Genomic DNA, 15570 nt, shown 5'->3' with positions numbered 1-15570 from the left:
CTATTTCCTTCTTTCTTGTGGCTGTGCCATCCTCAGCGTGTGGCTTTCTCCTCATGGTCCAAAATAGTTGCATAACCACATTTCAGCCAGCAGGAAGAAAGACTCAATCTTCTTATTAAAGTTGCTTACAAGCAGTTGCACATAACACTTCTGCTTACACTTCCCTGGACAGAACATAATCATATGGCTTCCCCTAGCATCAAGGCGTGCTGGGAAATAAAGTTATTTATTTATTTATTTTTAATTGTACTTTAAGTGAAAGTTTACAAATCAAGTCAGTCTCTCATACAAAAATTTATATACACCTTGCTATATACTCCTAGTTGCTCTCCCCCTGAGACCTCACACTCCTCTCTACCCCTGTATTCCCATGTCCATTCAGCCAGCTTCTGTCCCCCTCTGTCTTCTCATCTCCCCTCCAGACAGGAGCTGCCCACATAGTCCCATGTGTCTACTTGATCCAAAAAGCTCACCCCTCACCAGTATCATTTTCTATCCCGTTGTCCAGTCCAATCCCTGCCTGAAGACTTGGCTTTAGGAATGGTTCCAGTCTTGGGCTAACAGAAAGTCTGGGGACCATGACCTCTGGGGTCCCTCTAGTCTCAGTCAGACCAGTAAGTCTGGTCTTTTTATGAGAATTTGAGGTCTGCATCCCACTGTTCTCCTACTCCATCAGGGAATCTCTGTTGTGTTCCCTGTCAGGGCAGTCATCAGTTGTAGCCAGGCATCATCTAGTTCTTCTGGTCTCAGGCAGGTGTAGTCTCTGATTTATGTAGCCCTTTCTGTTTCTTGGGCTCATAATTACCTTATGTCTTTGGTGTTCTTCATTCTCCCTTGCTCCAGGTGGATTGAGACCCATTGATGCATCTTAGATGGCTGCTTGCTAGAGTGTAAAACCCCAGACACTACTCACCAAAGTGGGATGCAGAATGTTTTCTTAATAGATTTTACTAAGCCAATTGACCTGGATGTCCCCTGAAACCATGGTCCCCAAACCCCCACCCCTGCTACTCCGGCCTTGGAAGTGTTTGGTTTATTCAGGAAACTTCTTTGCTTTTGGTTTAATCTGATTGTGCTGACCTCTCCCGTATTGTGTGTTGTCTTTCCCTTCACCTAGTTCTTGTTTACTGTCTAGTGAATACCCTCTCCCTCCCTCTCTCCCTCTCTACTCTCATAAGCATCAAAGAATATTTCCTTATGTGTTTAGACTATTTCTTGAGTTCTTATAATAGTGGTCTCATACAATATTTATCCTTTTGCAACTTACTAATTTCACTCAGCATAATGCCTTCCAGATTCCTCCATGTTATGAGATGTTTCATGGATTCATCATTGTTCTTTATTGATGTGTAGTATTCCATTTTGTGAAAATACCGTAATTTATTTACCCATTCATCCATTGATGGGCACCTTTGTTGCTTCCATCTTTTTCTATTGTAAACAGTGGTGCAATGAACATGGGTGTGCATATATCTGTTTGTGTAAAGGTTCTTATTTCTGTAGGATATATTCCAAGGAGTGGGATTGCTGGACTGTATGGTAGTTCTACTTCTAGCTTTTTAAGGAAGTGCCAAATCGATTTCCAAAGTGGTTGTACCATTTTACATTCCCACTAGCAGTGTATAAGTGTTCCAGTCTCTCCACAACCTCTCCAATATTTATTACTTTGTGTTTTCTGGAATTAATACCAGTCTTACTGGAGTGAGATGGAATCTCATTGTAGTTTTGATTTGCATTTCTCTAATTTTTTAATGGCTAATGATCGTGAGCAGGGAAATAAAAGTTTTTACTCCAGGTGACTATGGTTCCAAATGAAAACCAGGGGAGAAAATAGGAGAGTATCTATTGGATGGAGGGAGTACCCTTGTGGTTTCCACCACAGTGCCATTGTTATTAATAATAATCCTGCTTTTCACATGGGGAAACTGAGGCTCAGAGATGGGAAGTGACTTGTCAAAGGTGAAGCAGAGAGTATGTGGCAGAGCAAGGATTCAAACCCATGTCTGTCTAACTCGGAACCAGTGGGTCTTTTGAAATCTATATAATAAGATAGAGATGGGAACAGCTACTGTTAAAAAGCAAAGATGTCACCTTGAAGACTAAGGTGTGCCTGATCCAAGCCATAGAGTTTTCAACTGCTGCATATGCATGCAAAAGCTGGACAATGAATAAAGGAAACTGAAGAATTGATGCCTTTGAATTGCGATGTTGGTGAAGAATACTGAATATACCATGGACTGACAAAAGAATGAACAAATCTGTCTTGGAAGAAGTAAAACCAGAATGCTCCTTAGAAGCAAGGATGGGGAGACTATGTCTCACATACTTTGGACGTGTTTTCAGGAGGGGTCAGTCCCTGGAGAAGGACATCATGCTTGGTAGAGAGTCAGAGAAAAAGAGGAAGACCCTCAACGAGACGGACTGACATGGTAGGTGGAACGATGGGCTCAATTGTAACAATGATTGTTAGGATGGCTCAGGATCGGCCAGTGTTTCCTTCTGCTGCACATAGGGTTGCTATGAGTAGGAACCAACTCGACGACACCTAACAACAACTGATTCTTTATGGACTCTCTTCCCTACTCGCTCTGAGTTGCATTTCTTGAGCCTGCTCAAGTTATAAACATAATCCAAATCTTATTCTGAAACTCAAATTGGCTGACTTGGCACCCAAGCATCCTACTAGGAAATCCTAGATGCTAAAAATGCCAGGAAGACAAGGCAGGAGAAAGATAAACATCCTAAGGTGTAATTTTGAGACAAATTTGAGCCACTAAACCTTTGGCCATGGTTACATCTTTTTAAGGCTAAGCTATAGTCATATGGAAGCCCTGGTGGCATAGTGGTTTTCTGCTATGGCTGCTAACCAAAAAGTTGGCAGTTTGAATCCACCAAGTGCTCCTTGGGAACCCTGTGGGGTAGTTTACTCTGTCCTGTAGGGTTGCTATGAGTCAGAATTGACTCAACAGCAACACGTTCCTAGTCATATGTCTCTCTGACTTAAATCAGTTATTTTTCACAGCTATTTTAAAATCCAGCGTCCGGAAGGTCCATTAAAATGATAGTTCCTGGCAGCCTCTTTAGTGTCTATGCTACAAGGTACTGAAATTGTTCAAAAGATGCTTAGTTTGTAACCAAGTTATGAAGAATATTTTGTAACGTGGTTCTACTACATTGTACTAATTTTGTCAAATAGGATAGTGTATTTCTTATACCCTACACTCACCAGGAGCCCTGGTGGTACAGTGGTTAACAGCTCCACTGCTAACCAAAAGGTTGGCAGTTCAAATCTACCAGCCACTCCTTGGAAACCTTATGGGGCAGTTCTATCTACTCTGTCCTATAGGGTCACTATGAGTTGGAACTGACTCAATAGCAACAGGTTTTTTTTTTTAATACTTGAGAAGCTAAACTTTTCCAAGCTACAAACTTAACTCCAAAGTATTATAGCATGGAGATATTTCCCCTTCAAATTACTTAAACAATTTTCATCAAAATTGCCAGTGCGAGGATATCTACTTGCTGCCACCAGCATCCCAGGTTCCTATTAGCATTTCTGTTTCAGTGTAATGAACAAGCTAAAGCAGGTCAAGTAGGTGGGTCAAATAGTGTTAGCCTGCATGTTATCCAGCCACCCTCTCAGTCCTTGGAAACATCAAAGCCCTAAGTCAGATATTAATTTTACTTCATTACCATCCTGCCTACAGACAGGACCCTACAGCCAGGGCCATTATCTGAGGACTCAGTGTGGTACCACGCTTCGAAGTATAGACTTGGAGTCAGACTGCTTGAATTTCTCCATCCTGCCTCATATTTTCCTCTCCCATAAAATGGGGATAATGGTAGTAACCTACCCGATGGGCTTGTTGTGAAGTTAGTACAAGGAAAGTGCCTGGAACAGAGTAAGCTCTATTTACTATTGTTATTATCTTGTGGGTTTTATCCCTGGTGGCACAGTGTCTAAGTGCTACAGCTGCTAACCAAAAGGTTGGCAGTTCAAATCTACCAGGTGCTCCTTGGAAACTCTATGGGGCAGTTCTACTCTGTCCTATAGGCTCACTATGAGTTGGAATTGACTCAATGGCAACAGGTTTTTGGTTTTGGTTTTGTGGGTTTATGAGCTTTAGCCAGTTATTCACAGTGAAGTCCTGAGACAATGAGTGGATAAATGCTCAAATATATCAATATTTAAATCACCAAATAAATTTCAAAGTTATCTTCCAAAATACAGTATCTTAGGTCTGAGAAGATCTAGTTCCTCTAAGCAGTGTCTCTCTCTGTTTTTTACTATGATTTATGGTATCAACTACATTTTTTATGGTCAAGGAGGAAGGATGTCCCCACACTACGAAATGAGAAAACTGCTCATTTTTGTGTCTTTGAAGCTTAAGGAAGTGACTCAGAGCAACCTGTTTAAATCAGAATTGTTGGTGCTATGCTTCTAATCCCTGACACCAGCTCATGCTTCCATGTTAATTGCTAGACATTATTATTGATGGATGAAATCTTGTTATTCTAATTATTCAGCCAGAGATGCAGTCCTAGCATTCGCTTTTAGATTTTTTTTCCCCCCTGACTAATAGCAGTGCCAGGACATTTCAAATCATCCTGTCCCAGACTTCCCTTGTAATAACTAATATGGATGTGATGTTTCTATGACCTTATGAAATGAAATTTTACACTTCTTTTAAAAAACTAGCTGCTTAGTTTTCCCAATTACTTAATCTTCCCATTTCCATACCCTCTCTTTTATCATCCTGTTGGTTCTCTTGCTAACAAGTAAATAAATTCTGATATATGCTGAAGATCACCTTATCTAGGAAAATTTGTTTTTAACTTTATATATGAAACAAAAGTTTCATAAGAGATTTTCACTTACTATATGTGCATTCTGATTTTTTTTTTCTATTTGATTTCTTTAAAAATGCATATGATCCACTACATTGATTCTATGATCCCTTAATAGGATAGGGACCACAATTTGAAAATGACTGCTCTAAATTTCCCTAAAAGAAACTACAGATTCATTGTTTGGAGATGGATATGCGATATCTGGCAAGAATTTGATTGCGAAAGGGTAGGAAGGAAAATACATAAAAAAAATATGGGAAATAGCTTTACGTGTTTCTGTGAAGTGATATTTTAAAGTTTCCCTCTTTGCATGATTAGTAAGAAATATATAATTGACCAAGAGTTAGTAGCAGGTTGCCAGCCTGAGGAGGCAGAAAGAAGTGACCAATGTTAGAAGCAGTGCTCAAGAACAAAGAGAGGTAGGCCCCGGAGGTTTCAGGATTTGACAAGGGTCACATGAGTGAAGGAGTAGCAGAAGCTACCAGGGGCACAGGTAGAGGGGGGACAGCACACAAGGGCAGGGAAGTGCAAGAGTAGACCAATGCAGGAGCCAAAAAGTGAAAAGAAATGCTGACAAGGGCAAAACTACATGGCAAACATTTTATGGATAAAGCCTGAGGCTGTTCTTACAGAAAGCAGCAATCAGAGCAATACTATTGTGGAAAGTTCCTCTGCAAAAGGCTATATTGACCAACTCTTCCATTTTTAAAAGCTTGATTGATTTTCAAGACGGCTAGAATCTGAATCAGTATTTGGTCTCCAATAGATCAGGGGACTGATATTTGACTGCTTCTATATATTTATATATTTACCCTCCTTCCTCTTGCCTCCAATTAGCCCTTTTCCAAATGTCTATCCATTGTTATGGAAATAGATATGGATAAAGGTAAATATCATAAACATTACAATAAGTTATACGTGTGATACAAATTTATAAACAGCATTTGGAGAAAAACTGGATTTTTTGTTTTTCCTATTTGCTGTGCACTTTAATTTTGCTAGATAGGCAAGCTTATTCTCTTCTCTGTAGAACCTCAGATACTAAAGTAACTACAGGCGGGGTAGGGAAAAACACTGACTATGGTGAAGGGTAGGACAGTACATAATACTGGGGAAGTCAGCAAAACTTGACCAGGGAAAGCCACACAAGCTTCATAAAAAAACCCAAACCAAACCAAGTGCCATCGAGTCGATTCCGATTCATAGCGACCCTATAGGACAGAGTAGAACTGCCCCATAGAGCTTCCAAGGAGCGCCTGGCAGATTTGAACTGCCGACCTTTTGGTTGGCAGCCATAGCACTTAACCACCATGCCACCAGGGTTTCATCACAGATGAATCCAAATGCCCTGAGAGACCGAGCTACTGGGCTGAGGGCTGGGGACCATGGTCTTGGGGACATCTAGCTCAATTGTCATAACATAGTCTATAAAGGAAATGTTCTACATCTGACTGTGGTAAGTAGTGAATGTGGTCTTAAAAGCCTGGGAGTAGCGATCTAAGATATAGCTGCTGGTCCCATCCCGGCTGGAGCAAAGGAGAATGAAGAAGGCCAAAGACACAAGGGAAAGATTAGTCCCAAGGACTACCACAACATCGACCAGACTGAGCCCAGAACAGCTAGATGGTTCCCAGTCACCACCACCGACTATTCTGACAGTGATCACAACAGAGGGTCCTGGACAGAGTGGGAGAAAAATGGAGAACAAATTTCAAATTCACACATACACAAACACAAAAGACCAGACTTGCTGGTCTGACAAGAGACTGGAGAAGCCTGGAGAGTGTGGACCCAGACACCCTTTGTCATGGATTGAATTATGTCCCCCCCAAAATGTGTGTATTAATTGGGCTGGGCCATGATTCCCCAGTATCCTGTGATTTTCCTATATGTTGTAAATCCTGCCTCTATGATGTTAATGAGGTAGGATGGGCAGCAGTTGTGTTAGTGAGACAGGACTCAACCTACAGGATTGGATTGTGTCTTGAGGCAATCTCTTGAGATATAAAAGAAAGAAGGGAGCAGAGAGACAGGGGGACCTCATACCACCAAGAAAGCAGTGTGAGGAGCAGAGCGCTTCATCTGGACCCGGGGTTCCTGTGCAAAGAAGCTCCTAGTCCGGGGGAAGGTTGATGAGAAGGCCGACAGACAGAGAAAGCCTTCACCTGGAACTAACACCCTGAATTTGGACTTCAACCTACTAGACTGTGAGACAATAAATTTCTCTTTGTTAAAGCCATCCACTTGTGGTATTTCTGTTATAGCAGCACTAGATAACTAAGACATCCTTTTAGCTCAATACTAAAGTTACTCCTGAGGTTCACCCTTTAGCCAAAGATCGACAGGTCTATAGGGCCAAGAATAACATACGCGAGGGATGTGCTTCAAAGTTCAATCATGTATACAAGACTAATGGGCACAAAAACCTAAAAGCAAAGATGAGAAGGCAGGAAAACTAGATGAAATGAAACAGGGAAACTGGGGTGGAGAAGGGGAGAGTGTTGACACATCAGCAGGTTGGTAACCAACGTAACAAAACAATTTGTATATTAACTGTTTAGTGAGAAACTAATTTGCTCTGTAAACTTTCACTAAATCCCAATAAAAAGGTACACTGTTGCTAAACTTTAAAAAGTGCTTTAAAATAATGTTTACAAAGTATTACATCTATATTAGAACTTACTGAACTTTAAAACCACATAAACCCCAAAACCGAACCAGTTGCTGTTGAGTCAATTCCGACTCATAGCAGCCCTATACGACAGAGTAGAACTGCCATACAGGGTTTCCAAGGAGCAGCTGGTGGATTCGAACTGCCGACATTTTTGGTTAGCAACCGAGCTCTTAACTACTGCACTAACAGGGCTCCAAAATTACATAAGAATCTTAAAATAATTTTATATAAAATAATAAAACCTACTATTTTCGAATAGTGAAGAGGACTTGAAAAACTTACTGATAAAGATCAAAGACCACAGCCTTCAGTATGGATTACACCTCAACATAAAGAAAACAAAAATCCTTACAACTGGACCAATAAGCAACATCATGATAAATGGAAAAAAGATCGAGGTTGTCAAGGATTTCATTTTACTTGGATCCACAGTCAACATTCATGGAAGCAGCAGTGAAGAAATCAGAAGATGCATCACATTGGGCAAATCAGCTGCAAAAGACCTCTTGAAAGTGTTGAAAAGCAAAGATGTCACCTTGAAGACTAAGGTGTGCCTGATCCAAGCCATGGTGTTTTCAATAGCCTCATATGCATGTGAAAGCTGGACAATGAATAGGGAAGACGGAAGAAGAATTGACACCTTTGAATTGCGGTGTTGGTGAAAAATATTGAATATACCATGGACTGCCAAAAGAATGAACAAATCTGCCTTGGAAAAAGTACAACCAGAATGCTCCTTAGAAGCAAGGATGGCAAGACTATGTCTCACATACTTTGGACATATTGTCAGGAGGGATCAGTCCCTGGAGAAGGACATCATGCTTGGTAAAGTGGAGGGTCAGAGAAAAAGAGGAAGACCCTCAACGAGATGGATTGACACAGTGGCTGCAAAAACGGGCTCAAGCATAGCAACAATTGTGAGGATGGCGCAGGACCAGGCAGTGTTTCGTTCTGTTTTGCGTAGGGTTGCCATGAGTCAGAACTGACTCAATAGCACCTAACAACAACAAACTATTTTTGAGGCTAAGAGTTCCACAGTTCTCTAATTACAGATGAAAGAAACATGAAACAGAAAAGTTAATGAAGTTACCTGAGTTTGAAAAACTCTTAAGTGGCAGAGCTGGGTTTCAAATTCAGGCAGTTTGGCTCTAGAGGTCTGTGTTCTTAACTACTATGCTAATGTAAACAAAACGAGCAAAAACAAAACAAAGCAAATGCACAAAACACTCCCAGTAAAAATTATGTAAAGACAAATAGAAAATCTCAAAAGTGGCCAGTGAAAAAGAAGTCAGGATACCTTCAAAGCAGCAACAGTTTGTCTGACAGCTGCCCTCTCAACGGTGACAACAGAAATGAGCAGATGGTATTTTCAGTGTGCTGAAATAAAATAATTGTTAATCTCAAATTATCTACTCCATGAAAATATATTTCACATATAAACAGAAATAGAAGAAGTAGAAAACTCAAAATGTCCCATAAACAGGGATGAGAGTCAAAATATTTAAAACTAGGTTTGAGATAGGCACTAACCAATCAGAACAGATATTGACCCAATAAGAACTGATGTCAGTTTTGAATAACCAGTACAAAAGTGCTAGTTTTAATGACTGCTTCTGCTTGTTAAGAATTGAATCACTAGTCATATTTTCTCACAAAGAAAACACTAAGACCAGATGGCTCTCCTGATCACTTCTCTCAGATATTCAAGAAAACAAATAATTCCAAACTTACACAAACTTTTCCAGAGAACAGAAAAGTAATATATATTTCTCAACTCGTTTTATGAGTCTAGCAAAACCTTGATGGAAAAATTATCTCATCAGTATGAAAAAGAAAATTTATAGCCCAACATTGCTCTTGAAAACAGATGCAAAAATCCTATACCAAAACATTAACAAACTGAATCTAGCATAATTAATACATCGTGACCAATTTGAGTTTATCTCAGAAACATAAGGTTGAATTAACATTAAGTCAATTAGCAGATCAAAAGAAAGCAATCATATAATCATCTTAATAAATACAGTAAAAGATCCATAATAAAAATTCTTAACAAAGTGGCAGTATAAGGAAAGTTCCTTAAATTGATAAAGAATAACTACAAAAAAAAAAAAAAAACAGTTAACCATTATATACATTGGTCAAAGTGAAAATTTTCCCTTTGAGATTAGAAAAAGACAAGATGCTATTCTCACTTGTTCTAATCAACATCACACTCTAAATTCTATTCACCACAGAAGAGGCAGAGAGAACAAAAATTATCATTATTGCCAGATATAATTATGTATAAGAATCTAGAGATAAATTATTATAATTAGGTATAAGTCTGTACACAAAAATCAATTTTGGTTTTTCATATTGGTCACAAAGTAAAATCTTGAACAGGTTTACCACTTATAATGGCATAAGCATTATAAAATATCTAGGAAGAAATAATGTACAATATTTCTGAGGAAAAAATTATAAAACCTTATTTAAAGACATTTAGTTAGACCTAATTACATGCTAGAAATTCAAGCTGGATTCAGAAGAGGATGTGGAACAAGGGATATCATTTCTTATGTCAGATGGATCTTGCTGAAAGCAGAGAATACCAAAAAGGTGTTTACCTGTGTTTTACAGACTATGCAAAGGCATTTGACTGTGTGGATCATAACGAATTTTAGATAGCATTGCAAAGAACACTTAATTGTGCTCATGAGGAACCTGTACATAGACCAAGAGGCAGTCATTTGAACAGAACAAAGGAATATTGTGTGGTTTTTAAGTCAAGAAAGGTGTGCATCGGGGTTGTATCTTTTAACTATACTTATTCAATCTGTATGCTGAGTAAAATAATCCAAGAAGCTGACCTATATGAAGAAGAATGGGGCATCAGGATTGGAGGAAGACTCATTGACAATCTGTGATATGCAGATGACACAACCTTGCTTGCGAAAGTTAACAGGACTTGAAGCACCTACTGATGAAGATCAAAGACCATGGCCTTCAGTATGGATTACACCTTAAAATATAAATGTATATGGTAGAGCACTACCACAATGAAAATGAACAAACTTCATCTACAGCTATACTCAACAGCGTGGATGAATATCACAGCATAATACTGAGCAAAAGAAGCAAGACCAAAGAAGAGAAACAACATGATTCCAAAATGGGCAGAACTAAACTATATTTTATAGACGCAAAACTAAGTTCTTCCCGTATACTTTTCCTACTGAAAAGGCTTTAAAACTTCCGTTTATTCCACTAGAACTCCATTCTTCTTTACTGAAAGAAATGTGCCTGAATCTTTATTATTTTACTATTACCGTTTAAAAGACAAAAATAAAATAAAGACAGCTCATTTCCAGTGGGATTATACTAAGAATCATCACAGTGAAGTTATGAAAAAAAAATCCCAAAATTTTTAATAAAATAACTAATAGAATCTATGGAATTTGAGGTGGAAAAGAGATATCAAATCAGCTAGCGTAATCTCCCACCTGACACTTGAATTTCTTCCGTAATACCCAAATCTCTTCCCTCAAAATTTTCATAATACCACCCAAGATTAATTTGGAGTTTTAAACATCTACACATTACGTTGAGTCTGAATTTACAGGCTCTCCAAATCCTTTTAAAAAAATATTGTTACATAGTCTTATTATCTCTAATGCTGTATTTGTGCAACTGTATTTTTTGGAGACCAAGTACAAAACTTCACATTTATACCTATAAACAGGTCCAAAAATATTTCTTACCTTGATCTTCAGGATAAATAAAAGGAAATTGATCAACCTGAATCAGACTTGTCTTAGCTTTTGTTTTTTTCTCAAATTCAGTCTCCTAGAAAATATAGGTTCTATATTGCTATATATTTTTTTTATCTACATGATAGGAGGACTTACTTCTACCCTTTAAGTTATAATGGCCTACTGAACTTTATCTAAACAGAAGATTTAGTTTTGTAATTGTATTACCGTACCATAGGTTCTGTTTCCTTTGAAGGTCTTTCCAGGGGAGGAATGTACCACTGAAAGCAAAGTTCTTTGTTTATAGCTTGTAGCGCCATGTCTAATGACAACATGTCTGTTAACGATGGACTGGAAAGGAGCTTTGAAGATAAAACAGAGTGTACAGAACTCTCACGATATAACTAGGGGACAAACAAAAACATCAGTTTAATTGCTGGTAATGCACACAGTCAATATTTAAAAGAAATTAATTGGCTACATTGAAAAACTCTGGGAATTGCCTCAGCTTGTTTTATGGAGGTAGATCTTAAAATTGTCCCTGGATTGTCATAGAGAAGATTCCCCTACAGTAATAATATGCTTCCAAAGCAAGCTGACTCAAGAAATGTCTTCTACTTTTTTTTTTTAATAAAAAATATTTAATTAATTACCTATCTGGACAACAAAAACAATTATGCTATAATCCCAGTATTTTAAGCATGGGCTTTCAACTTCTCTCCGCCACTTAACAAAAAAACCTAACCCATTGCTGTTAAGTCGATTCTGACTCATAGCAACCATATAGGACAGAGTAGAACTGCCTTCTAGAGTTTCCAAAGAGTAGCTAGGGGATTCAAACTGCCCACCTTTTGGTTAGTAGCCTTAGCTCTTACCCACTGTGCCACCAGGACCCCACTTAGTAGCTGAATAATACTGCGTAGGTTGCTTAGCAGCTGGAAAAATGAGGCTAATAAGGGGTTAATTACTCTCCTTTCATATTTTATTGTCTGAAAAACAGAGACAATAACACCTATTTCATTGGCTTGTTGTAAGGACTTTATATAGCACGGTGCTTGGCACTTCACATAGTCGGCATGTGAAAATGACTAATCCCTTTCCCAGTGTTGATAAAATAACTATTTGTATGAATACAAGCTCTATATGGAAGTGAGACTATCTTCAACTGATACAGTAATTTTTGCCATGGTGCCTTTTGAAGTAATATGACCTTAGACTACTTGTTCCAATGCTGACGGCTTCCATGCCTACAATGCTCATACTGTCACCTTCCACACTAGTAAATTAACTGGCCCATCTGTGAGATCCCCCAAGCAAGTGATAGCAGCTCTTGAGGACTGGAAATTTATTTTCCATATTCTACGTGTACACTTGCAAAGAGAGGTCAAAGGAAGAGGTAATGGCTCGGCTCATGTCCAGCCACATGGATGCGAATGGGCCTCTGATGGTCCTGGAAAACTGCCAGCTGGAGGCCATGCATGGTGAGGAGCACCAGCTCCAACCTGGAGACCCGGAGCATCACTTGGGAACCATGGTCTTTCATCAGGTGGTGGGGGGGCATTATGGTATCCAGCAATAGAAAGCTTTCGATCTGTTGCACCACAACATTCACTTTATCCCTGAACATTTGGGCCCCTAATTCATAGGCGGTGACAGCCAGCTGCATGCCATTGTCATTTCTGTGTATCGCCATTAGCCTGGCTGCATCGTTGGGGACCCAGCAGGCTCTGGAGCTCAGCCAAATGGGGAGAGTGGTAGAGAGACAAGGCTCATCTTCTGATGAGTGTATCAGGGAGTGAGTGTAAAACACCTCTGGACCTAGGGTAGATGCAAACACCTAGTGTTTGTCAGGAGAAAAGGGAAGGTTCACATGGTTGTTTCTAAATAAATTCACTTTGAAGACCATCTGTCAGTGAGGCACGGTGAGTGTGTAGAGGTCCGATTCCGCACAAGCTGCCATCAGAAAGGGGCCATCCAGATGGTCACAGGCTTCCAGAGCAGACAAGTACATTAGTAAGCAAAATGAAGCATATTCCCGCCCATTCTTTGCTTTCCGCACTTTGGTCAGTCCCCATTAACCCACAGTGATGACTAGCTGAAGCTGAGGTTAGGTCACCAAATTTACCTGCAGAGGGCTTGACCAGATCTCAGTTCCCTCATGCAAATCCCAGGCACAGATAGTACAGACTGAAGACACAGTGCAAAGCACAGACTTCTTCCGTCCGTCAAACCTGTACTCGTTGGTTGAGATGTAGGCCAACTCATCTACTTCTCCTTTGTGTCCAGCAATGGTTTTGCAGGTGAAGTCCTTCTCTGGCTGCCCAGATTCCATTTGAACTCCAGCTCAGATTGGCAGAGACAGCACTGTTTCTATGTTTGTGTGCCCAGAACCACCTGGGAGTCTGTGCAGCAGGACCAACGCCTTAGACACAGCTGCCTCCACAGTTCTTTGGTTCTTGAAGCCTCATTCCAGATGTTGCCACCTTGGTGGTGCAGAGCAGGTCTTGTGCCTCCAGGAAGAAGATGTGCAGTGGCTCATCTGTCTTCTACTTCTGTGAATTCCCCAGGGTGAAGGTCTAGTGGGAAAATTCCCATGCTACTATTTCAGCCTCAAGAGCACCATTATTTCTGAGAACATCTTCTCTTTTGTTTCTGGTTTATACACTGGTGCATATACTGAGGGAGTGGTTATAATTTATTACTTACTTTCTGATAGCATTTTTGCAGTGCCATATGCAAAATCAGACACAGTTTTTGCTCTAAAAGGTTACATCCATTGCTCTCCTTTTGCATTTGTTACTTATACTAGATTCCTGTTTCTGTAGTTAATTGAGTTCCAATGGCTGTCTGCCTGCTATTTCACAAGCATGATTCTATTATGCTTTATCTAATAATACAAATCCCTCCTTTTTGCTCTCTTTTTTTTTTTTTTTTAAATTTGTTGGCCCCCTGGTGGTGCAGTGATTAAGTGATAGGGCTGATAACCAAAAGGTCAGCAGTTCAAATTCACCAGCCGCTCCTTGGAAACCTTATGTTTTACTGTGTCCTCTAGGGTCGCTATGGGTTCTAATTGATTCAACAGCAACGGGTTTTCCTTTCCTCTGTGGCTTTGAACGAAGGTATATGATTTATAAATTCAGTGCACAGTGAATCTGGGCCCAACTTCTTTTATAGAGCTTGTCATTGAATCCAGATTCTTCAAGAAACATAAATGTGGAGAATGCAACTGGCAATACCATAAATTACTTACTTAGTTATTTAAGGTAGCTAAGAAAACAAAACAAGGTTGCTAACTACCAACAAAATAACAGGCTAGGCAGGGAGATAATAAAATCTCGAGTTTAAAAAGGACCTTCTTTCAAAATCAGCTCCTTACTGTTGCCTAGATTACAGCACACTAGCTAGGAAGCAGTTCCTCTTTTACACTTTTGACACCAAAGACATCTCAAGGTTTGGTAACCAAGGGAAGCATGTCAGTGGCCAGAAAGAAATGTCTGATATTTCTATAAGGCTTTATCGCTCCCATTATCTGAGTCTATTCAAGGTAGATATAAGACTGTCAATGTAAGTCTTCAAAATAAAATAAAAAGAGAAATAAAGCCATTGACCTTTCAAGTTGTCTACTGATAAAAGAAAAAAATGTCTTGACTGAAAGGTAATATTAAATGTGAAATCTTTTCAGATATGCCTAGAGGCTATCATAAAAGGAAACAATAAAGACAGAATCCTCATTTATTAGCACTATCATGCTAAAAGTATGGTCAAAATGCACAATAAGCAGGAAAATTAGTGTTAAATCATTAACAAATGACAGATTAAGAGTAATTCTATTGCAGACAGTTCACAAAAAATCAGGTAAACAATTGATTAATAAAAAATGATTTTTTTTTTTTCATATACAAAATGACCTGCAGAAGCTCTGGCAATGATTTTAACAGAGAGTTCATACTTATTAGCTAGTAAAAGAAAATAAAGAAACAAATACCTTTTATGACAATATATGCAGTGTTTATTAACCTAGTGGTCTAGTAATGGTAAATTATAACAGAAGTCAATATCAAAATAGGCATTTAATTTTCCAACATCTTAAAAAAAAAACAGTATCTAGTTGCTAATGGGGCTGATTACACATTTCTAATTGATGAGCTATACACAAATACTTTTTTTTTCTTATTGTGGTGAAAATATACACAACAAAACATTTATCCATTCAAAAGTTTCTACATGTACAATTCAAGGCCTTGATTACACCACCATTAACATAAACTCAATGACTCCCAAGGAAAAACTCCCCCTTTCCTCCTTCCTCTC

General features: G+C 39.1%; 1 protein-coding gene across 4 annotated transcripts in view; it reads right to left on the bottom strand.

Moving 5' to 3' along the window:
• The window catches only part of CFAP54 (cilia and flagella associated protein 54), a 499063-nt gene that overhangs the window by 85732 nt on the left and 397761 nt on the right, over positions 1-15570 (bottom strand). For all 4 annotated transcript variants that reach the window (XM_049884120.1, XM_049884121.1, XM_049884122.1 and 1 more), the window contains one exon: positions 11493-11663. In XM_049884120.1, coding sequence (XP_049740077.1) covers positions 11493-11663 — 171 coding nt within the window. The remainder of the gene's footprint in view (positions 1-11492; positions 11664-15570) is intronic.

This window comes from Elephas maximus, chromosome 4 (genome assembly GCF_024166365.1).
Source record: "Elephas maximus indicus isolate mEleMax1 chromosome 4, mEleMax1 primary haplotype, whole genome shotgun sequence".
NCBI lineage: Eukaryota > Metazoa > Chordata > Mammalia > Proboscidea > Elephantidae > Elephas > Elephas maximus.
Note: the sequence above shows the minus strand (reverse complement) of the source record. Positions and strands in the feature narration are given on the sequence as shown.